Below are 25,277 nucleotides of genomic sequence, written 5' to 3'. Positions count from 1 at the left end.
GGTATCGTCCCAGTCGCAGGCCAGGTGTATTAAAATACGCTCTGAGAAGTATTTTCCTTCAAAAATATGGCTATGAAGAAGCAAGTGGAACTTAACTTTTTTGTTTTTTCGTAATGCTTAGTTTTTTGCCCACCACGCCCTTCGCGAGCTCCCACTTTGCCTCATCTCACTAGACAGGCAGCTCCTGGCCACTCTCTGAGGTCCTGATTTTGAAAAGAGAAGCGGGCCAATCAGAGCGCTGAGCGCTGTTTGGCGCTGCCATTTGAGCCTGGGCTGGAAGTGAGGGTGGGACGGTCGCGGCTCCAGGGCTGCTGAGAAGGTGGAGGCGGAGGCATGAGGAGAGCTGCGTGGTTTCAGTGAGCACCCCGGGATGTGCAGGCCGGGGGCCGCAGGCCGGCGGCTGGGGGAGGGAAGGAGCAGCCCGTGAAACGGGGTGACGGCGGCGACCAGCCCGGGCGGGGACCGGGACTGGAAAAAGCGCCTGAGCAGCCGGCTGGTCCGGCGGCTGGGCTGGGGCTGGGGACACCGGGACTTGAGAGACGAACGCCCGGCTGAAGCCGGCCGGGGCAGGAGGGCCAAGAAGGGTCGTCTTTGCTGTTGGGAAGGGCTGAGGGCGAAGTGAGGTTTGGAGGAAACGGGATCTTAGGAAGTGGCCGGAAGTGGTGAGAAGCTGGTAAGAGGCGTCGGTACAAGGAACCTAAAGGGTCAGGGAGAAAGAAGGGAAGTCTGTGTAAGTAGCTGAAAGGATCAGGTGACGAGAGTAGCTGAAAGGAGCAGGTGACGAGAAAGAAGGTCGGTGGAAGTGAGCGAAAGGTGAGGTGTGGCTAGATCAGAGGAAAGTAGAAGAAGGTCGGTGCAAGTGGATAGAGCACCAACGGAAAAGCCGTGGAGGTGGCTGGGGGCCGGGGCCGGAACAGTGCCAGACTTGGCCAGAAGGCAGCGGAGCAGAGCGCAAACCTGAGAAATTGGAAGACCTGGTGGCGAACGAGGGTCAGGACGCAGATCCTGCCTCGGAGAGTGGGCGACGTGTCCGGGATGTGGGATCGGAGGCTGGTAAGGTTGGCCTTGTTGCAGCAGCTTCGGGCGGTCTATGGCATCAAGGTCAAGAGCGGCCGTGGGCAGTGCGATCGCAGGAGACATGAAACAGCAGCCACGGAAATAGTGGTAAGTTCTGGGGAAAGAGGTTTGGGTTAAAAAAAAAAAAAAAAGAGCCCACCCTGAACCATCACTTACTACAGTTCATGCTAAAATGTTCATTATGCGTGGATCCCAAAGAGAATGTGGCTAAGCGTGGCTAATTCAATCCAGATGGTCGACTGCTGAAATTTAAAGAATGACATTATTGATTCTTTACAGGGCTTTTTGATCACCGAGAAAGTTGCAGGGTTTTTCAACCTCACCATGTTGATATTTGGAACTAGATAATTCTTTGAGGTGAGACGTAGGGGCTGTCCTGTGCTTCGTAGGGTGTCTAGCAGCATCTCTGGCTTCTACGCACTAGATGCCAGTAGCATCTCCCAGTTTTGACAATTAAAAATATCTCCAGATATTGCCAATTTATTGTATTTTGAACAAGTAGCACGTGGGAAAGGAGACAGACACTACCCACCACCACCACTGTTGTAGAATAAAATTTGTAAAGGGACAAGGAGGATCAGTAAATTTTCTAAATGAGTCAGTAAATAAGGTATGAAAGAGCATTAGAAATAGGCTTCAGATAATACCTCTGTGTTCACTAATTTGAAAAAAACAAGCTTGCTGCTTGGTTATCTTTGAGATATAAGGCTATTTTTTTAAAGTGAGTAAATTGAGACAGCGGAATGGAATAATTAAAAAGCTGTTGATCTGAGAGTGGTTGAAGTAAGGGGATTTTGAGTGAAGTTTTATTATCTACTGCATCAGAAATTTCATTGTGAAAAATAAACTGAATATAAAGCATTTTATTTTAAATTTATTTGCCTAATTCTATGGTATTTTTTAAGTAGAGATGAAAACTGATAAAATTTGCATAGTTCTTAATTTATAATTTGTGAAAGAAAATAAGTACTTGGATAAGTAAGCTCCTAACAGAATCAATTGCATATCTCTCAATACCCTAAACATTCTGGAGAAAATAATTTTTGTTGTTTGCAGCTTAATGGCAACATATAAGTTTGTATTTAAAAACTAGAGTAATTTCTTCTGATTGAAAAACTGATTTTCCAAGATCTCAAATATAGTTGGTTTTGTAAGTGTATGAAAGAATTTGAATGTGGATTTTTTTTCACCCCTTAAGAAAATTGATACCGGGGTGCCTAGGTGGCTCAGTTGGTTAAACGTCTGCCTTTTTGGCTCAGGTCATGATCCCAGAGTCCTGGGATGGAGCCCCAGGTCACACTCCCTGCTCAGCAGGGAGCCTGCCCCTCCCTCTCCCAGATCCTTGCTCAGGCTCTCTTGCTATCTCTCTCTCTCAAATATATAAATAAAATCTTTAAAAAAAATTGATACCTAGGCTTTTAGAGTCAGATAGGCCTGAGTTTGAATCCTGCTTTACTCCTACTATAGGTTGTGTGATCTTGGGCTGTTTGTTTAATTTTCCTACGCTTCAGTTTCCTACTCTATATAAAGTGGGAATAATGGTATCTCTCCTTGGGTTATTTAGGGTATTTAAAAATGATAAGATCTGTAGATAGGACTAGCACAGTACCTGTCACATGCCATTTATTCAGCTAATGATAGTTGTTATGGTAATCAATGGCTGATATTGATAATTGGTAGTCAGGCTAGAAATCATAATAGAAATATGCTAATAAATATAGAAGATCTTTGTGTTATAAGAATGGGAACAGGATAAGTAATATATGAAAACTAGATTTCTTTGGCTCTTTGGTGTTTGTTAGCTAATAAGGGTGTTGAGCTTTTAAAGAACAGTGCTAGAAATCTTTTGAAGATAACATTGTAATTGATATTCCAGTACATAAAATTAAAAAGCATGTTATTAGTTTTATTTTATGAGATTATGTTACTGTGAGGCTATTATTGAGAATAATACACTTAAGAAAAAAACCCGTGAGTTCTAGGTATGTAGGACCTCTGTAGACTTGTAATCACTTCAGCATCTGATTTTTGCATTTTGTTTGGTTGCATAGTATCAAAATTATGATTTACCCGAAAAAGGGTTTTCACACACTAATTTTTTTTAATGGCTCACCTTGAAACGGTAATCGTAACAGCAACAAATATTCTTTGAATGCTTACTCTATGTCAGAAATTAATATAAACGTTTTACATCTTCTAATTTATTTAATTCTCTCTACAACTCTGTGACTTAGAACCTATGTGAAGGTGCTGGGGCGTAAAGAAGTAATTTGACTGAGGTCATTCAGCTAATAAGTAGAAGAGCCAGGATTTAAAACGTGGCAGCCCTGCCACTAGGAGCCTGCTCCTTTAAGCACTATACTGTACTGTCTTCTATATTCATCATTTAAATGGAGCCAGATGCTTGAAAAGGACTTGTAAAATTCTGTTACTCTGTTGAATAATTAACAGTGTGAATGATTTCTTAACAAGTGCTTCAGAAGCATTCATGGAGAGCAGATGCATCTAAGCTAAATTAATGTTTATGAGATTAGGTATACCCACTCATTTAATTTTATATAAGACATATATATAGAGAGAGACACACACATCGTATGTATGTATGTATGTATGTATATATGTATGTATATAGGCTTGTAGTTAAGTCCAGTGCAAAACTACAACCTTCTTAATCAGTGACACATTTTTAAAAAGTTGGAATGCATGCACAAAGATAGTGGCAGATTCTTTATTAAGAAGTTTGTAACATACAGATTTACTCTTAGGATTTTCAGTGTCTTAAATTTGAATATGAGTAATTAATTTGAATATGACTTCTTAAAAATATATTTCAAAGTAGTTAAAGAAATTTGAATTAAATGTTTGTGGAATCCCTGCCTTGGTTACCTCAGAACATAGTTTGAATAGCAGTTTTCCTAGAGTGTGGAAAAGAAGATCAGATCTAAAAACCACTTCAGTGTAATTTTAGGTAGTACTCAATGAGTGACAAGAATTACCATTACCAATCAACTTACCCTTTTGTTCACATCAGTATTTAAAAGGTGACAGAAGGAAAGTATAAGGTCAGTGTTTATAAGGTTACTGAAAGAGACATAGTATTTTTAGAAAATGTTAGTGTTTGGGCCAAATTTTTTTTGAGGATTTCCTGATTAAGCACTAACTGGATTGATTTTCCATTATGGGTTTGGAAACTGATGGAATGTATTACATTGCTTAGGGCAATGACTTTATTTATTTATTTATTTATTTTAATTTTAATTCCAATACAATTAATATGCAGTGTTACATTAGTTTCAGGCATGCAGTATAGCAATTCAGCAATTCTGTACATTACTCAGTGCTTATCGTGATAAGTGTAGTCTTAATCTCCTTCACCTGTCTCACCCATCCCCCCCACCCACAATGACTTTATCTTGATCATTTTTGTGCTCCCAGTACCTAAGGGAATGGTTAGCATATAGTAGTTGCTTTTTACCAAAGTTACTTGTAATAATTATTTTCATTGTCTTGATTATTTTTTTAATTTCCTGAGGTTTTTAATTTGCTTAATATTTAAGAAAACTTACATTATGCCTAATATTTGTGTTGGAATAATTGAATTTGCCATTTTAGGGTAAAATATTTGGAGTACCTTTTAATGCATTGCCCCATTCTGTTGTACCAGAATATGGACACATTCCAAGGTAAGCTAAGTTTGGGATGAAGAAAAATATTTCAAACCAGTGTTTAGGTGTTTAAAAGTAAATAGTTGAGAGGTACCTGAGTGGCTTAGTTTGTTAAGTGTCTGACTTCTGCTCAAGTCGTGATCTCAGAGTCCTGGGATGGAGCCCCGCTTTGGGCTCCGGGATCAGTGGATAGTCTGCTTATCTCTCTCCTTCTGCTCCTCCCCCTGCTTGCTCATGCTCAGGCAATCTCTCTAATAAATAAATAAAATCTTTAAAAAGAATCAGTAAAGGGGCACCTGGGTGGCGCAGTCATTAAGCGTCTGCCTTTGGCTCAGGGCGTGATCCCGGTGCTCTGGAATCAAGCCCCACATCAGGTTCCTCCGCTGGGAGCCTGCTTCTTCCTCTCCCACTTCCCCTGCTTGTGTTCTCTCTCTCACTGTATGTCTCTGTCAAATAAATAAATAAAATCTTTAAAAAAAAATCAGTAAAAAAAATAAATAGCTGATTGACTTATACATTTGTTTTGAGCTAGCAGTTTCTCTCTACTTAAGAGTCTGTTTCACACCCTGCCCCCCCCTTTTCCTTTGTGGATAAAAGAACATTTAAGCTAAGATTAAATAAAGTGTTTGTGAATATAAATTATGTTAACACTTAAGCTTTACTGTATCACTTACTATTTAAAAGTAACCTTTTGGACTAACTGCATCAGAAATTAGTAGAGAAGTTTACATTTTTAAATAGTTTAAAGAAGCATGCTAAGAAACTTTCTTACCTGTTACTAATTCATTTCACCTCTATCCAAAGTATGGTTCATTCTGGCTACTCTATTTCAGTAACCTAGGTTTTTAACTGATGCATTGTTCAAAAGCATTCATTGAATACCTTGCAACCTTAGAGCAGTTTTCCCTCATTCACCATATAGGTGTTGATTCACAATCTCCATAAGGCAAGCACTTACTATTTTGCTTTTCTTTTTTTTTTTTTTTTAAGATTTTATTTATTTATTCGACAGAGATAGAGACAGCCAGCGAGAGAGGGAACACAGCAGGGGAGTGGGAGAGGAAGAAGCAGGCTCATAGCGGAAGAGCCTGATGTGGGGCTCGATCCCATAACGCCAGGATCACGCCCTGAGCCGAAGGCAGACGCTTAACCGCTGTGCCACCCAGGCGCCCCTACTATTTTGCTTTTCAAATGACCTATAAAAGTTTTGTTTATAATGATTTTCTACCTGTAGAATTGCAAAGTCATATCCCCGGTAAAGATGATTAAATCTTTGTTTTAATTTCTTTGCCTGCTTTAAACAAACATTAAGTTCTGTCAGTTACCCCCTGTGACATTCAGCCATTGTGCAGCAGCACAATGCTATCAGTTGCTTGCTGCTGACATCCATTCTAATTTGTGGTATCAGTTGTTAACTACTAAAGCCAACATTGATGGTTAAAAGTTGTTCAATATAAAGAAATTGAGCACACACCTCTAAGTATGAGAAGGATTGTAAGGCCTAAGATATATCTGACTTTTCTGAGAGGCAATGTTAGAGTGACAGGCACAATGCCTTATTTTTGGGCAAATGTAACAGATGGTGGATATTTAGAGCTATGGGGGTACCTGGGTGGCTCAGTCAGTTAAGCATCTGCCTTCAGCTCAGGTCATGATCCCAGGGTCTGGGGATCGAGCCCCACATTGGGCTCCCAGGCTCCCTTTCCCTTTCTCTCTGCCTGCTGCTGCCCTGCTTGTGCGTGCGTGTGCGCTCGCTCGTGCTCTCTCTCTCTCTCTGTGTCTCTCTCTGTCAAGTAAATAAAATCTAAAAAAAAGAAAAGAAAAGAACAAGGTCTTAGGGCCCGGGGTCATATGAGCATGTAGAGGTCTGACAGAAAAGGAGGAGCCAAAAAAGGAGTTTGAGAAGGAATAGTTAGGGGACAGCAGGAAAACTGGAAGTGTCATGAAAAAAAAGTTATTTCCAAGAAAAGCAGGGAGTGGTTAAGTGTGTCAGATGGGGCAGGACAAGTGATATGAAGACAATTGACCATGGATTAGTGACCTTAATGTCTACTTAAATATCTACATGATATTTAAGCTGAGAGCTGTTTTGTTGTAGTGATGGGGGTGCGAGTCTGATTGGAGAGGGTTGAGAAGAGACTGGGATATGAAGTGGAGGCAGTAAAAAAGACACATCTTGTGCTCTGAGTGGAAGCAGAGAAATGAAATAGGATTGAGAAGGATGTTGGATTAAAGCAAGCTCATTGAAATTGTCATAGATAAAAAGATGAGCTGGACAGAAGAATTTAGGAAGCAAGAAAAACTGGAATTAACCTTTTATCACAAAGACTGAAGAGATTTGTGACATCAGAGCTTCTGAAGGGGGGATGGTGCTTGGTCCATGTACTTTGGTAGAAAAATTGAATTTAGTAAGACGTGTATCTGGCCACCTGAAAAAAATTTCTCTTTCAGTTTTCTTGTTGATGCTTGCACATCTTTAGAAGAGCACATTCATACAGAAGGGCTTTTTAGGAAATCAGGATCTGTTATTCGTCTGAGAGCCCTAAAGGTATGCATATTATTGAACTATAATTTTTCATTTGTACTACTTTTATTTGGTTTTTAGAATTGAAATATTTAAACTATTGCATGAATTATTAACAGAAATTGAACTGCAAATAGCCTTTTTCATGGCAAAAGAACCTTTTTTTCCTGAAAGGAATTATACAGGGGTGCCCAGGTGGCTTTTTTTTTTTTTTTTTTTAGATTAATTTATTTATTTGACAGAGAGAATAAGCAAGCACAAGCAGGGGGAGCTGCAGAGGGAGAAGGAGAAGCAGGCTCCCCACTGAGCAAGGGGCCTGATGTCGGGCTCAATTTCAGGATCCCAGGGTCATGATCTGAGCCAAAGGCAGAAGCTTAAATGACTGAGCCCCCTAGGCACCCCAAGTGTCTGACTCTTGAATTTGGCTCAGGTCATGAGATCCAGCCCTGCATCCAGCCCCATGCTGGCTGTGGAGCCTGCTTAAGATTCTCTTTCTCACTCTCTCTGTTCCCCCCACCATGCAGGAGCATGCACTTGCTCTCTGTCTCTCTCTCTCTCAAAAAAAAAAAAAAAAAAAGAATTACGCATTATTTATCTAATGCTTTTTTTTTTCAGTTTTATTGGTATATAATTGACAAATACCATTTAAGGCATGTAACTTGATGTTTTAATATATGTATATATTGTGATTGTGAAATAATTGCCACAATCTATATAATGCTTTAAAAGTTTAGAATACTTTCAAATTTGTGGTCCTTTGTTCCTTTAAGTACTATAGAAAATGAAAAGATGTTCTTTGATTTTGTTGTTGGCTTTCTAAAATGGCATGATGTATATTAAAACAAGAGTTAAGAAAAATTTATTAAAGCTCTCTAGAGTATAGAAAAAGATATCTTATTTGCAGTAAACTCTTAAGCCCTCAAATGCTCAAGATTATATTTATTTCAGAATAAACTGGATCATGGTGAAAGTTGCCTGTCTTCTGCACCTCCTTGTGATGTCGCAGGACTTCTTAAGCAATTTTTTAGGGAATTGCCAGAGCCCATCCTTCCAGCTGATTTCCATGAAGCACTTTTCAAAGCTCAACAGTTAGGAACAGAGGAGAAGAATAAAGCTACATTATTGCTCTCCTGTCTAATGGCTGACCACACAATTGATGTATTAAGATACTTCTTTAACTTTCTTAGGAATGTTTCCCTTAGGTAAGTAATTGAAAGTCTTAGGAAATGACAGTTTGTTAATTAGCTAGATATACCCATATAGATAATAACTTTAAATTTCGGATGGAAATTTTTCTTAAAAATTATTTCCTTACTATAAGAAGTATACCCTGCATAATTTGGGAAACAATATGCCAAACGATTTGTGTTTTCTTACTGTCTTAAGGCCATCATTATGAATGGCTTATTGGTGTTGATAGGATTCTTTGTCCATTGAATGACTTCAGATTATTGTGGTTTTGATACATTTGTTTTGCTTCTCAAATTTGTCGCCTCTCTGCTTGCTGTCAGTGAGCCTGCTTGTTCTAGACAAACTTGCAGCCTTTTAATATAATTTTTCTGTGTGTGGGTTTGAAAATCAAATAGTCATGTTCAATTTGTGTGGAAAAACAAAGTGTGGACTCTATAGTTAGCATGGTTTTTATGATATATATTTAAACACACAGAAGCTGTTTCTGGTTCTGTCTTATTTCAAGCCAATCATGCAGTTAGGTAGACAAAGGGTAGCTATTTTGACTTGTGTTTGCCTGATAAAGTAAGAAGTCTTCAAAGTGTGCTCAATTTTTTTTACCTCTGTATGTTTCTCTTTGGCTCAGTCTAAGAAAACCTTGTTTCATTTAAGGTCCAGCGAGAATAAGATGGATAGCAGCAATCTTGCAGTAATATTTGCACCAAACCTTCTTCAGACAAGTGAAGGACATGAAAAGATGTCTGCTAACACAGAAAAAAAGCTACGATTACAGGCTGCAGTGGTGCAGACTCTTATTGACTATGCATCAGATATTGGTAAGATGGAGTTACATTATAAAGTAACAGGATTCGTTTAAATGAAGGAAATCCCAGCTTCCTCCAAGTGAACTGTGAAGACAACTATTAGAAATATATCCTAGTTGAACACTTTGAGGGACAGTAGAGGAAAAATTGTAACTCTGAACATTTTCGTTTAGGACATGTTCCAGATTTTATCCAGGAGAAGGTACCAGCTATGTTGGGTCTTGATGGTCTGTGTGCTACTGCGTCATTAGAAGGCTTGGAAGAAGGTGAATGTGAAACGCCCGGCGATTGTAAGAGAAAGCGAAGACAAAGCGTAGGCGGTGAGCGGCAGGCTCATTTGTGGAGGCACAGCAATTTGCTTTCCTCTAGAACGTGTTTAAACGTAATGAAGCATAAGCTGTGGGTGCGCCTTTTTGGTGCTTACAGCATAGGCGGAAAAACATGACACGTGCATGTGAAAAGCAAAAATGACAATACAATCTAATGTTAGATGCTAAATTTTTAACACAAATGTGAAATGTGTTCAAAGGAGAAAGGTTCCCTGGGTTATACTGATCAGGGACTCCAGAGAAGAGGTCAAACTGAACCTTCTTGAAAAATGGGTAGAGTCTAGGGGAATTGGGTAGAGTGTCAGAGTACCTGTATCCTGTTGTAGATACGCAGGATGCTCTAAAGAAGGATCTGTGTAGGGAAGAAGTAGTCTATGACTATTAGTAAACAGACTAACATGACTGGAATGCAGGGTTTATCCTAAGGGCTAGGAGGGTATTATGGTGAGCTCACTGTCAGGCTGAAATATTAGAGCATGAAGCTGGATTTTGGGTATTGGTATTGAAGGTTTATGAGTAGAGGCATAACAGGATTATAATGTTTTTTTCTGGTTTAAAGAATTGAGATTTGAGAGTAGGGAATACAGTCAGGCATGAGATCATGCTTTGAAATAGTGATATGAATTATTTAGAAGTATGAACTAACTAATGAAGGAAACATTGCCAAGGAAGAAGTAAAAGACCTAAGCGCCATCATGGTGGAATCAGTCATAAGATTTCTTATCTCCTTCTTGATCAAGAAGACTGAGGCCATTCTTCTTCCAGTTGCCTTAGGAAATGTCTCGTCTTTTGAATATCAGAACTAATTGTTATTAATTGTCCCATTCTTGTTTGAATCTTGGCTTATATGATACAGCCTTATGTTTCTTCTTTGCCTCATTTGTAGATTCCCCTATGCCTTCTGTGTTAGTTTCTTAGGGCCACTGTATCAAAGTACCACAAATTGTGTGGCTTAAAACAACAAAAATTTATTGTCTCACAGTTCTGGAAGCTAGAAGCTAAAATCAAGCTGCTGCCTGAGCCATGTTCCCTGTGAAACCTGTAGGGATTCGAGAATCTTCTTGCTTTTTCTGGCTTCTGGTGGTGGCTGTTGATTGTTGGCCTTCTTTTGTTTGCAACTGCATCCAGTCTCTGCCTCTGTTGTCACATGACCTTTTCCCTGGATGTCTCTCTGTCCGAGTTTCATCTTATAGTGACACCAGTTACATTGAATTAGGGCCTACCCTAGTAGCCTCTTCTTGAGTACATCTGCAAAGACCCTCATTTCAAATAAGGTCACGTTCACAAGTACTTGGAGTTAGGACTTAAACATGTATTTTTGGAGTACATAATTCATCCCATAAACTTCCTACCCCAAATGCAGGTCTTCTCAGGCACAGATCCTCTTTATTACCTTCATTTCCTTTGTGATTTTATTCACTCCGAGAGTTTCATTTATGGCTCTAAATAGGTGAACACTGGATCTGGATCTCTATCACTGTTGTCTCGCAAATGTCAGTTCCACTTTAAACAGTTTACTAGGCAGATATCTTCACTTCTGGTTTTTTTGTTGCTTTAAGCTCAGCATTTGAAATGATCATCTTTACCGTCTTTAAACTGGTTCTTCTTGAACTCCTTTTTTTGTTAACGGCACCATCGTTTTCTAATCACTCAGGCTTTAAACGATGGCTGCCTCACTCTTACTGTACCATTTATATTCCGTTCTCAGGTTCTGTAAGATGCAGTCTGTGGTATTTACTGCATCGTCTTTACTGTAAGAATCTCCTTATTGATCTTCATGCCTCGTCATTGAATCTGCCCTGCTTATTGCTGTCACGACTGATGTTCTTAATGTAAAACTCCAGTCACGTCTCACACATACTCATCAGAAACTTTCATAAAATTGATATTTATAGCCTTATATTAAAGGTCTTTCACAGGATTGCTTTAGCATGCCTTTCTACTGTTTTCTTTCTCTAATTTATGCAATGTACACTATACTTTGGTCCAACTGCATTTTTTATTTATTGTTTTTTAGACACTTTGGGTTTCTCTGCTTATCCTGTTTATTGACAGAATATTTTTACTTCCATCTACCTTTGCTGTCCAAATTATATCCAGTTGTCAAAATTCAGTTTAAGTGTTTTGTTAAGTATGCTTTACCTCTGCTGTTTTTTTTAGTGGGAAAATTATCTCTTTCCTGCACTGGAGTTCTATAATATTCTAGACTCTAACAGTTTTTATATGGTTTTATATTTACTCCTCATGTGTGACTGTCTTACCTATTATATTTAATGCTCTTTGGAGGTAGAGGCCATGTTTTATACATTGTATCCAGCCCAGTATTTACTTAATGGGCATAAACTACAGAATGAATACAGTAAGTCAGGTTACTAATATTTGGCTTAAACCCAGAGGTACTTTATCTGTTCAAGCAGGTTAAGATAGCATTTGTCAAGCATCATTAAAATGCAGTGATTTCATTAGCAATTTGAAATTCTTCAGGAGTCCTAGACCATTAGTGTTTATTTTTTGTGTGTTATAGCTAGCCTTTTTTTCCCCTTTTTTAAATTTAAATTCAATTAGCCAACATATAGTACATCATTAGTTTCAGATATAGTGCTCAGTAATTTATCAGTTGCATATGACACCCAGTCCTCATCGCATCACATGCCCTCCTTAACGCCCATAGCCTTTTTTTCCCTTTTTCTTCTTTTTTATTCATTTCATTCTGAAATGCTACAAGCATCCATGTGATCCAGTTGCATTTGCTTTGAAGAATCTTTTGACTTTTAAATTGTAGAAAAACATGTAATGTAATATTTATCATTTTAACCGGTTTTAAATGTATAGTTCAGTACTGTTAGGCATATTAACTTTGTTGTGCAGCCAATCTCCAGGAACTTTTATTTTGGGTATTTATTCTGACTTAGTTAGTCTAGTGTAGTTTTATGCTGGGTATGGCAATTCTCAATAATTGTTTTGCCCCAGATCTATATAGTATTTCATGGGCAAATTCTTACAAGTAAGAGGGATTTGGTCTGTCATATTTTCTTCTCTTTACCTGTATTTGCAAGTGTGTGTGCTCTTCTTTATTGTTATCGTGCTAAACCAATGTATTTCATGGTCAGTGATACAGTGTTGAGCTGATTTAATTAATATGCCCTGAATAGTCTCGTACTTCCTGAAATACATATGTCATGAGACCTAATTTTCCATTTCTTTAGAAAGATGGTCTGTATTTGCAGTGTGGCCCATGATGCAGTCAGGATGGTTTCAGATGATGGAGGGAATAGTCTGTCTTTCCATGCTTCTGATTTTGCTGTGCTATTCTAATTGTGTGGTATTTTTTGCTGCGGCTGTATTTGTTACTCAGTTGTTTCTTCTCTCTTCAGCTCTGGGTTTCGTTTTTCTTCTTTTCCTTCTTTCTCTTTTTCCTCTCCCATGTTAACTTTGTCTGCTCAGGTGCGGTGAAGGTTGGCTTTATAAGCCATTACCTGCCAGTTAGAGCATAGCCTATTTTTGGCTCTTCATTAAGGTCTTCAGTCTTCTCTGGTTTGTGCCTGTTTCACTTGAAGGTGTAAGATTTCTCAGTGATACACAAGTGGGCTATACCTGAACTTTATTTTGAGTGATATTTGGTGATTAATCAGGTAAGCAGACATATTTAAAGAACTTTGGTATTTCACTGTGGCTGAAAATTAGGGGTATATTTTTGCATGAAACTAGTTCTGTTGAAGTTACAGTTTCCTAATCACTAAATCCAATGGGTACTTTTTTAGGCCTGTATCATTCAGAATCTCTTTGGCCACTTAACTATTTCCTTCCTGGGTTTTTTTTTTTTTTTTTACTTGGTTTTTATAACACCATGCTTTTGTTGTTTCCCTACATCTTTAGCCACTTGTTCTGTCTTTTTTTTTTTATATATATATTTTATTTGTTTATGGGAGAGAGAGAGATTGAGCAAGCACAAGCAGGTGGAGGGGCAGAGGGAGAGGGAGAAACCAGACTCACTACTGAGCTGGGAACCTGATGTGGGGCGCGATCCCAGAACCCTGGGATCATGACCTGAGCCGAAGGCAGATGCTTAACTGACAGAGCCACCCAAGCGTCCCGAAATAATTCCTTCTAAATAAACTTAAGTAACTTTAAAATGTATAAGCTGACAAAAACTTAGATGCTGGAAAACCACAAATATCAATGTGAATTATTGGTGAAAGATAGGTAGATGTTAAATTATAATTGATTATATGATTATATGTGCTTTGCATTTCAGATTTTGTTAGTGGAGCATTAAATAAACTTAAATCTAACAGAACACCCTCTGTTACACCTCAACAGCAAAAAAATGGTTGGTATTATATATTTTTTATTTAAGTGAAAATTTCTGTATATTATGCAAAAGTAACCATTACCTAACTTATTTTGGTTTAATCAAATCCAAGTATTATTTTCAGTGGAGATACTGTAATTGTGTTGTGACATTGCTAATTACATTGGATATAATGAACACAAAATTGTAGGTAAGAATTTCGTTTAGTCTGTTGTTATATCTTTAGTCTTTTAAATCACGCTTTTCTGTTGAATGTAAGTTGGATGCTGTTGAATATGTGAAAATAACCCAAATCTCATTTTTGTCTTAGAACCAGAAGTTTATTAGCGTATGTTCCCATTTTTATCTTGGTTTGCATGTAGCTGAAATTAATCAGCCCAATAACATAATAACAGACAATATGATCATTCTGTTTTTCAGATCGAAGAAATTAAGTGGTTAGCACTCAGTTATGATGAAAAGCAAAACTATTATGTAGATCAGTTTAACTCCTTGATTATGATTTTATTCCATATGTTAATATTCTTTAATGTGGATTATATGCATCTTTCAGTCTGTTTGGTTTAAGTTACTATTATTTGTTAATTTTGCCTCTTTGTGATTTTCCTAATATCATTTTAAATAATTGCATGGTGTTAATTTAGTTAAAACATATATTTGATAATGTAAACATAGTCCCTCATTCTTTGGTTAGCTCTAAGTAATAGCTTTATAAGAAGAAATTATCAAAGCTTTTGTTTTTCCCACAGAGTTGATAAAATAAAGCAATTTTTTTTTCAGCCCAGGTATCGATATCACCCACGATTCTTACACCAAATGCTAAGCGTAAACTGCCTGTGGATTCCTCTCATGGTTTCTCAAGTAAGAAGAGGAAGTCCATCAAGCACAGTTTTAACTTTGAGTTGTTGCCAACTAATCTCTTCAGTAGCAGTTCTACACCAGTATCAGGTAGCAAAGAGAATTTATATAATTGGGTTGTAAACATTAATGTGCATGCCTGTTCTGAACAAAGTGCTATTTCATATCAATGTCACCCCTTTTAGGAGCTATGGCTTCATTCTGTTTATCAAATCTCTTAATTTGTATAAAGTCCCCTATCTTTTAAAATAGACATTGGCTCAGTATAATTAATGTGTATGTGTGTATGTTGACTGACCATGCCTGTTGAAACTTACTGATAAGTAACTTAGAATGAGAGTTCGGGCTTCTGTGTATAGCACTGGTGCTCAGGTTTTAGGCGATTGGACATCCTGAATTCTATTTTAGTTACTTCCTGATCTATAGCTATGACTGTATTGCTGTCTCCTGTTGAGGTTGCCAAAATGTGATTTTCCCTAAATGCAGAGTGGTGGGGTACTGTCATTGGAGGAGCCATTGTGCTTGCAGTTGAAGGGGGGGTATTTTTTAGTTTTATACTCAAGTAGCTTTTATGAAAGTTTTAATAACTTTGTTTACGCTGTTGCTTATGACATGGTTTCCAGATTCTTTACCAGCCCAGCCATTTTCTTCCAAATGACCTATAAGTTCCTAATGTAGCCAACTGGAGCTTCCAGAGAAAAATATAATTTTGCTAATTGGACTACCAGATTTTTGTTAGTATGGTCTTAGATTGAGTTGGCTCCTTTAGCAGGTATAGAATACAAGTTGGCTCATGGTCAATCTTACAAGTTAACGTTGATCACCAAAATGAAATGAAATCCTAACCAAGCCCAGAGTCCTCGATCTCCTGTTTGTCTCACATTCCATCAAAAAGTGAGTGATCTCAGATTCTTTTAGGTTTTTATTGATTTCAGACAATGTTGAGAGTTTTACTTTAAATTTGTTAGCTAGGTGGAGTTCTTTCCAGGGGCGCCTGGGTGGCTCAGTCGTTAAGCATCTGCCTTCAGCTCAGGGCGTGATCCCGGCTTGCTGGGATCGAGCCCCACATCAGGCTCCTCCTCTGGGAGCCTGCTTCTTCCTCTCCCACTTCCCCTGCTTGTGTTCCCTCTCTCACTGGCTGTCTCTCTCTCTGTCAAATAAATAAATAAAATCTGAAGAAAAAAAGTTCTTTCCAGAAGCCTGCCTTTGGTTTCTATTATCCAAGAAGTTTAGATTTTCCTTGTTTGTTTTATTAGAAAGTAGAACAGAGCAGCAACTTGTTTTTTTATGGTCCTTCATGGGTTTTCTGTGTGTGGTTTGCTAAAATGTAATGATAAGAACTCTGAAGCTATGTCTGTATGTCTTTCAGTATTCAGAGGTTGGAGACTTAAATTCTTTTAAACTAACTTAGTGTTTTCTCTTTTCTTTTTTTTTTTTTTAGAGAGAGAGAGAGTGTGAGCAGAGGGGAAGGGGGAAGGGCAGAGGGTGAAGGGGAGAGAGAATCTCAAACAGATTCAGCACAGAGCCCAAGGCTTGGCTTGATCTCTTGACCTGAGCCGAAATCAGGAGTCTGGGACTTAACCAACTGAGCCCTCCAGACACCCTTAACTTAGTGTTTTCTTAATTAAAGTTTTTTCCACTTTGGAACACTGTTTCCAAATGGCCAATGTGAATCGTAATTCTCTCTGCCTTTGCTTATTAGCATTATAACATCTGCTCCAAGAAATGAACCTGTTGATTCCTTCTCTTCAAGCTCCCAAAAAGTGGTTTAAACATTCTTGTGCTACTGGAACATTAGTATGTGCCTGCTTATTAATCAATGATTTTTTTTTAATAAATCTAATTCAATAACAGTAATCCTATTATTTTAACTCACCATTTTTCTTTCTTCCTTTTTCTTTCCTTTTTCTCTTTCTTTCTTTCTCTTTCTTTCTTTCCTTCTTTCCTTCTTTTTCTTTCTTTCTTTCAGATTTTATTTATTTGAGAGAGAGAAAGTATGAGCAGGAGGAGGGGTGGAGGGACAAGCAGACTAGACTCCCCACTGAGCGCGGGGCCTGGTGCATAGCTCCATCTTAGGACCCTGAGATCATAATGACGGAAGTTAATGAGCCGAAGTTAAGACACTTAACTGACTGAGCCACCCAGGCACTCCTGAAAGATTCAGTTTCTATATTTGTCTAATTAGTTACAATAATTATATTTTAATATCTTAGGGAACAATAACACCTAAGTCCTTATTACCAAACATTACGTTTATATTATTAAAAAAATTACAAAAATATAGTTTACATTTATTGATATTGTTATCAGACCTGTGAAAAACGGGTAAGACTGGAGCCATTTTAAAACAGAGCTCGAGTGATCACTGCAGAGAAACTGCCTTACCCACTTGTTTGTTTGTTTAGTTTTAGCTTCTTTGTGTTTTTTAAATTTTTTTTTTAATTTAAATTCAGTTTATTAACATAATATATTATTGGTTTTAGAGGTAGAGGTCTTAACTCACCATTTTTCTTCAGCCTTACTTTTGCAGCTACAAGTCAGTAAATTCCATCTGCAAAATTGAAAATGGATTGGTTTCTAAGTTTGGATAATAACAGATATGTGCTTTTTTTAATGTATAAAGGCAGCTATATTAATCTACAGTCCACAGAGTACCTATTTATAATATTTTCCCTATATTAATCTACAGTTCATTATTAAATGAGTTTAAAGCAAAACTTTAATATAAAAGTCATGTCCAATCTGACCCTGAATTGGCAACTAAAAAGTAAGAAATTGATACTTTTTTTTTTTTTAAGTTGAATTGGGTTTATTTGGCTTCTGAAGTTTCTAACCAGAAATTATGTGATCTTGTTGTTGCTTAGGGTTGGAAATTAAGACTTTTTTTTTTTTTAAGATTTTATTTATTTATTTGACAAACTGCGAGAGAGGGAACACAGGCAGGGGGAGTGGGAGAGGAAGAAGCAGGCTCCCAGTGGAGCAGGGAGCTCGATGCGGGGCTCGATCCCAGGACCCTGGGATCACGCCCTGAGCCACCCAGGTGCCCGGGAAATTAAGACTGTAAATCTAATTGCTATTAATATTTTATACTTTGAAAAGAAAGTATGGGTGGTATGTTACATGTGTTTATATTTTTATAGTTCCCTTTGATACAAGCCCAGAAGGATCATCTCAGAGTTCACTCTCTCCTGTAGCCATCAGTGGGAACCATTTGATCAGTACAGGAGTGCTAAGGCGAAGTAAGAGGATTGCAAGCAAAAAAGTTTGCAGGTAATAAATCCAGGACACTTCGCTTCACTGGATAAACATTTGGTATATATTTTGTTTGTCTTTCTGCTGAGAATCATATTTGAGTCATAATTTTTAAAAAAATTCCCTCTGCCTTTATTGTCTTATCAATCAGTTGCCCTTTATATATCCTCCAGAGAATGATGTCTTTTTTTTTTTTTTTTATCATGGGTCATTTTATTTATGTATGGCTCAAAATTTTCCAAAATGTGTATGAGACAGGTTATAAAAATTCCAAATAATAAAATGGTATATGTAAAATTTCAGAATCAGGGAAAATAGAAATTAGAATAGAAAACCAAGATGAGAAGAGAAAGTATAAATAGATGTTCAGACCATTAAGTCTTTCCCAAGTACTAATGTGTACTAAAGTACAGAATTAGCTCTGGGCTTCCTAGCAACCCAAAAGAAAATGGGAAAATGTTTGATTACAAAATATCCCTTCATCAGAGAATGATTTCTAATTTGAGTCCACTTTGCTTGCTTAAAATTGCTATTGTATGTTAATGTGTATAATTTTTAAATTTCCCATTAATTTAAAGGCTAGTCTATTTTTTTTCTTTAAAAAAGAAAGATTTATTTATTTGAGGGGGAGGGGCAGAGTGAGAGAGAGAATCCTCAAGCAGACTCTCCGCTGAGCGTGGAGCCAGACATGGGTCTCAATCCTGGGACCCTGACATCATGACCTGAGCTGAAAGCAGGAGTCAGACTCTCAACAGACTGAGCCAACCCAGGCGCCCCAAGCCTAGTCTATTCTAATGATTCTGGTTTATAAGTGACTAAGTAACTCTTGTGATAAACAGGAGAGGCCATTTTATATACAAATATAATGTGTTCGTATGTGGTATCTTTAAGCTTAACTGATTTTAGAAAATTATTACTCTGTTTAATTACTAGCAATATAATTTGCTCTGGACTTTCACATTGCATTTTGCAAGAATGCCTCCAGTTTTTATGCTAACTTTTTTTTTTTTTTTTTTGTAATGCTGACATTTTTAATCCCATGCTTTTTTAGGGTGGAATCAGGAAAAGCAGGCTGCTTCTCTCCTAAGATCAGTCGTAAAGAAAAGGTCCGAAGATCTCTTCGTTTGAAATTTAGTCTGGGGAAAAGTAGCAAAGACATAGTAAGTGTCTTTCACCATTTCACTGATGTTCATATTAGCATAAAGCTGTAGACTTGATGGTAAAAGACACTCTCAACTCTGCCTCTCCAGCTACTGTCCCGTTCTCTACTCCCCTTCATACCAAACTCTTACACATGAATTGATATCTATCGGTCCCTCCTTTTCTGTTCTGCTTAAATCGATTCCATTGAGGCTTTCATCCCCAACACTCAATGCAACTGCTCTCAAGATAACCCATGAATTCAGTGGTGCTCAAACCAGTGGACAAATAACAGTCCTTGTTAGACTTGACTTGTCAACAGTATTTGACCAGGCTAGTCGCTTGTTCCTCTTTGGCATACTTCCTTCCTTGCATCAGGGGCACTGGTTTTCTTCCTTCTTCACTGGTTACTTTCCTAATTCCTTTACATCGGCGTGCCCGAAGCCTTGTCCTTGGATTTCCCTTTTCTCTTTCTACACTCATGCAAGGTGCTCATTAGCTTTAAACATCATATATTTACTTAAGACTTCCAAATTTGTATCTCTTGCCCAAATGCTGTCCTGAACAACTTGACTGTTTCTTAACATCTGCTTATTTGACTTCTCTACTTGATGTCCATCCAATAGTCATCTCAGGCACAACCTGTCCTAAATACAGCTTACAAGATGCATTTCTTCACTGCTGCTATTTCTCCACTCCTCCCCCTCTCCGCCAGACACATCCCCACCTACAGTCTTCATCTCAGCTATGGCAACTCATTCTTCTAGTCTCTTAGGCCAAAAAGCACGTAGGCATTCTCGACTCCTCACTTTCTCACATGCCCTGTGTAAACCATTAGGGACTCTTATGTCTTCTCCGCTTTTAGAGTATATCCAGACTGACCAATTCTCACTGGTACTACCTTTCTAATAGTCTATAAATTCTGTCCTCTCCAATTTGGATTACTGCAATAAGCTCCTACTAGCAGGTCTGCCTGCTCCTGCCTTGCTGCAGTACTACAGCCAAAACGATCCTGTTAAACCCCAAGTAAAGTCCTGTCACTCCTCTGCTGCTCAGAATCGTCCAGTGACTCCTCATTTTCCTCTGAAAAAAAGATAATGTTTACATGTACCTCTCTGCAGAACTGGAACCAGCCGGCCTCCCGGAGCCCTCCTCTCACCACTCCCTCTTGCTCCCTCAGCTTCTTGCCTCCTTGCTCTTTGTCAAATATGCCAGACCTGGTTTCAGCCTTGGACACTGCCCCGGCCTTTCTTCTCCCTGGGATAATGTTCTTTCCCCTTTTATCTTCATGGCTCTCTCACATTTTTCTTTACTCACAAATCATCTTCTGATCAGTCTGTTTAAAATGACACCCACCCCCCTGTAGCCTTCTTACCCTGCTCTACTTTTCTCCATAGCATTTCTCACCTTGTGTATTGTGTAATATTGTATAATTTACTGGTTTTCTTGTCCTCGAAATCTCCCCATCTAGAATGTAAATTCTGAGGGTAAGCGTTTGGTCTGTTTGTTTTGTTCTGTTCACTCACTGTTGTAAGCAGGTCCTAGCACAGAGTCATCACAAAAGAAATTATTTTAGTTAATATGTGAGGCTGTTTTTATTTTAGATCATAAAATATCAAGTATTAGCCAAGTCACATGCTTACAGTTTTTATCAACATGCATGCAAGTATCTTTGTGTTTATATGAAATTGTTTTTTTAATTTTATATACCTTTTTCAATCAGCTGTAGAGGATTTTGATAACTACAAAAATTTACTTTGTTTTAATATTTGAATTAACTAGGTTTCTTTTTTTTTTTTTTAAAGATTTTATTTATTTATTCGACAGAGATAGAGACAGCCAGCGAGAGAGGGAACACAAGCAGGGGGAGTGGGAGAGGAAGAAGCAGGCTCATAGCAGAAGAGCCTGATGTGGGGCTCGATCCCTGATCGCCGGGATCACGCCCTGAGCCGAAGGCAGACGCTTAACCGCTGTGCCACCCAGGCGCCCCTAACTAGGTTTATTTCTTAACCAAAACATTTTCAATTTTTCTTTTCTGTACAGAATGGGTGTTCTGGTGTTGACAGATATGAAAATGTTGGTCGACGACTTGCAAATCAACAAAGTTTAAAAAATAGGATCGAGTCTGTAAAAACAGGTCTGCTTTTTAGCCCAGATATTGATGAAAGATTAACAAAGAAAGGTATAGTTACATCATATTGTTAGTTTTACCTGAAAAGCCTACTTTCATTGCTTTTCTGGCTTTCTTGAGATACAATTGGATATAATTGACATGTAAGCTTCAGTTATTTTATTGTAAAATATATTAATTTACTGCTCTAGAAATTAATAATTCATGTTTGAATAGTGAAAATATTTGGTGTTGTATTTTTGTCTGAACAGTTGGAAGACACATAAAATATAAATACAAAAATGTTTGACATTTTTATATTAAAAATTATTTTTAACACAAATCCTTAATTTATTGAAATTTAATGCTTAAAAATGTGTTTGAATAATATTTCAAATATGTTTCAAATATAAGTGATTAAAAAGACTGAACTGCTTTATTTTAGGTTCAAAAAAGATAAGTAAGTCTGAGGAAAACTTACTAACCCCAGAGCGTCTAGATGGAGCAAGTTACCGGATGTCTTGGACAGGACCTAGTAATTCCAGTTTTCAAGAAATAGCTGCAAATGAAGCTTCTCCGATCAAAGGAAATCTTGAGGTGGAAAGCTCTTTGGAGCCTGATACTACGGTTGAAAAGTCCCCTGTTAGTTCATATGAATTCACCCCTACTAACATACATGATAAGCATAATAACAATGTAACCGGAAGCTCTCTTAGTGGGGATGAAAATAACTTGACCACGGAGACTTTGGTGAAAATTCAGAAAGCATTTTCTGAATCTGGAAGTAATCTTCATGCATTGGTAAATCACAGGCAGTCATCAATAACTAATGTGGGGAAAGTAAAGCTAAATGAAACATCTTCTATAGAATATAGCCCAGAGAAAAATCTATTTGAAACTAATGATTCGACTGTGATAGAATCAGATGAACATCAAACTAAACCAGATGAAAATAGTGTTTCAGAGCAAGACATCTCACATCAAACTCAAAAATTGGATAGAGAAGCAATTATAACATGTTACTCAGCTCAGACGATTGAACATGAGAAAAGCATCCATTCAAATATACCTAGAGATCATTCAGTCAAGCCAGAATTGCCTAGTGATGAACACATAAAGAAACCGCAGTCCCCAAGGGATAAACTAAATATTCAGTTAAAGGAGAGTGAGAATATGATTGAAGAGAACTTACTGAAATGTGCAGCTTCTAGGGAGCATGAAGCTGACACCTCTACTTCAGGGCAGATTACATGTAATATAACAAACTTGCCAAGACCAAGGCCTGTGAGAATCGTTCAGCAGCAGTCACTGGTGGAAACCTGCCATACAGCCGGCTCCGAAAGCTTACAAACGACAGAACACGGGAGGGTGTCAGACCACATACAGTGGTTTAACAGGCTTTCTCTCAATGAGCCAAATAGGACCAAAGTTAGGTCACCTCTTAAGTTTCAGCGTACACCTGTCCGTCAGTCTGTCAGAAGGATTAACTCTTTGTTGGAGTACAGCAGACAACCTGTAAGGCACAGATTGGAAGGTCTTGGTGATGCTGCTTCTCCCCTGGTTAAATCAGTGAGCTGTGACAGTGCTCTTTCCTCTGGTATAGAAAGTACATCAAAAGATTCCTTGATGTCATGTACCAAATCAGGTCCTAAGGAACAGAAATTTACAGCGTGTGAAGTGCCAAATGATGCAATTTCAAAATCAGGCATGGAGTTAACTTACAAGTCTTTCTCAAAGATGAGGAGGCACCCAGACTCAAAGAATGCTTCTCTTGGGTCTACCAGAGTTTGTAAACAGGAAGTAGTATCCGATGGCCAAATTAAGGTTCCCTTGGATGACCTGACAAATCATGACATATTAAAATCTGTTGTAAATAATAATATGGGTCCTGGGATAAATACCAGAGTCCTTAGGAAACCGTCAGATAAAGAAAGGGTCTGGTATAAAGGTTCTCCAAAAAATCCTATTGGCAAAGCTCAGCTACTACCAACGAGTAAGCCTGTAGACTTGTAATTGATAGATGTTAATACTTGTTAATGTAAATAAAATCAGCGGTTGGCAATAGGACTGGCAGGATAATCTGCATGTTAGTTTGTTAGCTCAGGAAGATTAAGTGATAGATTATAATTTCACCGCACAAGCAACTTGAATTCTTATGCTTGTATAAATGGACTATTTTGTTTTTCTTAATTATGGCAGTATTTAAATTTGTGATCTCTTAAAGCAGAGGTTACACTTTTTGAAAGAAATTGTTGTCTGGGTTTGTGAGAAATTGATTTTTGAAAACTGTATGAATTTTATATTAAGTGTGATAGGAAGAGTGGAACGAGTTGTCTATTTCCTGTTATTCCTCCTAAGTTGAGAAGGTTTCTACAAGAAATTTCTAACATGTAAAGGGAAGAGATAAGCCTTACACATCTTATTTCTTTAATTACATTGATATTTATGGTTTTTGCCAAAATCCCTAAAATTTAACTTGCTTCAATAGAATCTTAATCCTTTATTCCTATTTGGGGCAGAGTAATTAGGTTTTTATTGTCTGTAGTCGTGTACAGTGTGCTCACTTGGACTAAGAATAATGGCTGAAGCAGAATGACTCAAGTGTGCTCTTATAGTATGATGCTGCAGAAATCATTGATGACTTTGAGCCATACTATGTGTTTAAAGTTCATTTGCACAAATACGTTTGTAGCTGTTTTGTCTGACATAGAATTTAAAATTATTTAAGGAGGAATAATTAAGCTTGGAAATTTTTAATCAAGGTGATTTCTTATATGCACACACTTGATTTTATAATTTAAAATAGTTGCTGTACCTCTGTACTTTAACTTGGATTCTTAACTTTTGATTCTTATAAAAGCCTATGATGGTTTTTTCTGGTGTGTAAATGTTATTTATTTAGCATAGACATTAAAGGTAATCTTCTGGAAAACGACTGGCCTGAATCTCTGATGAAATTCAAAGTACCTTTTAGAACCTAACCCAAATTGTCAAGCAAATCTGTCTAAATATATATAATTTAAATTATTAGAAGTTACAAATGTTTAAGCAAAGAATAATGTCAACGGTGGTGGATATTCTCAAGGCCTTAGAGGAAAGAATGTTGTAGGCAGAATGAAGCACTAAAGATAGTTTTGCAGGTCAGTTATTAGAATGCCACACGCAGGTAGTGGAGCGGAACAGCATAGCATTGCACATCTGCTCAGAGCAGCCATGTTTACAGAGAAGTTTAAAGTCATCAGATGTCTGCTTTACCGAGTTCTCCTTGATAGCAATACATCTGTTTTATTTCAAAGCTATTTCCTATTTCTATATTACCTAGGAATCACCTCTTTCTCACTACCAGTAAGAATTTGACTTACATCAAAACTGAAAACCTTTAGTTATAAATACCATGTTTTATAACATCAAAATAGGTTTGTGATATAAACTGGATATGCGTTTCGGGTGTTTATGATATTTCTGGTAGCAAGTGGAGATAGAAAACACTCATGAACTCTGAAATATATGTTGTCTGATTCAAAGCAATTGTTTAAACTTCACCTCCCCTCTGGATGAACTTTTAAAAATGTACTAACGTCGTTTTACATTCATGGGGATGGGTCAAGTGTTGAATTGCAAGACCAGTAGGAAGGCACAGGAGGTTAACTGTACCATTACCTAAATTAGTGGCTTTTCTGAGATTAATAACAAGGAAAGATATTTATTAAAAAAAAAAAACAACAACCTACCTTGGGGCACCTGGGTGGCTCGGTCAGTTAAGCGTCTGCCTTCAGCTGGGGTTGTGATCGCAGGGTCCTGGGATCAAGTCCCACATCAGGCTCCTTGCAGAGCAGGAAACCTGCTTCTCTCTCTGCCTGCCATCCCCCCTGTTTATGCTCGCTTCCTCTCTCTCTCTCTCTCTCTAGACAAATAAATTCTTTAAAAAAACCCACCTACATGTCACTCTCATTTTTGTTAGCCGAAAGCTAACAGTATAGGAGGACCTATGAGGGTGAGTATCTTGGACAGTCAGG

The 25,277-nt window shown here is 37.8% G+C and overlaps 1 protein-coding gene across 4 annotated transcripts; it reads left to right on the top strand.

Moving 5' to 3' along the window:
- Nucleotides 1–274: 274 nt before the first annotated feature.
- Nucleotides 275–24,136, top strand: ARHGAP11A (Rho GTPase activating protein 11A). 4 transcript variants are annotated; one of them, XM_045815844.2, is made up of 12 exons: nt 275–1,164; nt 4,690–4,760; nt 7,194–7,290; nt 8,215–8,468; nt 9,109–9,272; nt 9,434–9,526; nt 13,845–13,919; nt 14,682–14,849; nt 17,900–18,029; nt 19,063–19,171; nt 21,195–21,333; nt 21,707–24,136. In XM_045815844.2, the coding sequence occupies exons 1-12, from the start codon at nt 1,036–1,038 to the stop codon at nt 23,272–23,274; spliced, it is 2,997 nt and encodes a 998-aa protein (XP_045671800.2). In that variant the 5' UTR covers nt 275–1,035; the 3' UTR covers nt 23,275–24,136. The 4 variants fall into 4 exon arrangements, with proteins under 4 accessions (XP_045671800.2, XP_045671789.2, XP_045671782.2 ...); XM_045815833.2 differs by having other exon boundaries at nt 9,434–9,550; XM_045815826.2 differs by having other exon boundaries at nt 9,434–9,580.
- Nucleotides 24,137–25,277: the final 1,141 nt, after the last annotated feature.

This window comes from Ursus americanus, chromosome 36, assembly GCF_024610735.1.
Source record: "Ursus americanus isolate L20-20 chromosome 36, mUrsAme1.1.p, whole genome shotgun sequence".
Classification (NCBI taxonomy): domain Eukaryota; kingdom Metazoa; phylum Chordata; class Mammalia; order Carnivora; family Ursidae; genus Ursus; species Ursus americanus.
The sequence above is the reverse complement of the archived record's forward strand: the minus strand, read 5'-3'. Positions and strand labels throughout refer to the sequence as shown.

What these genes read in the sequence shown, in the direction of transcription:
- ARHGAP11A (XM_045815826.2), top strand. Translation starts at nt 1,036, where the DNA reads ATGTGGGATCGGAGGCTGGTAAGGTTGGCCTTGTTGCAGCAGCTTCGG. An exon ending in CAGCAGCCACGGAAATAGTG is followed by an intron (nt 1,165 to 4,689) that starts GTAAGTTCTGGG and finishes TTGCCATTTTAG; the next exon opens with GGTAAAATATTTGGAGTACC. An exon ending in GGAAAAGTAGCAAAGACATA is followed by an intron (nt 19,172 to 21,194) that starts GTAAGTGTCTTT and finishes TTTTCTGTACAG; the next exon opens with AATGGGTGTTCTGGTGTTGA.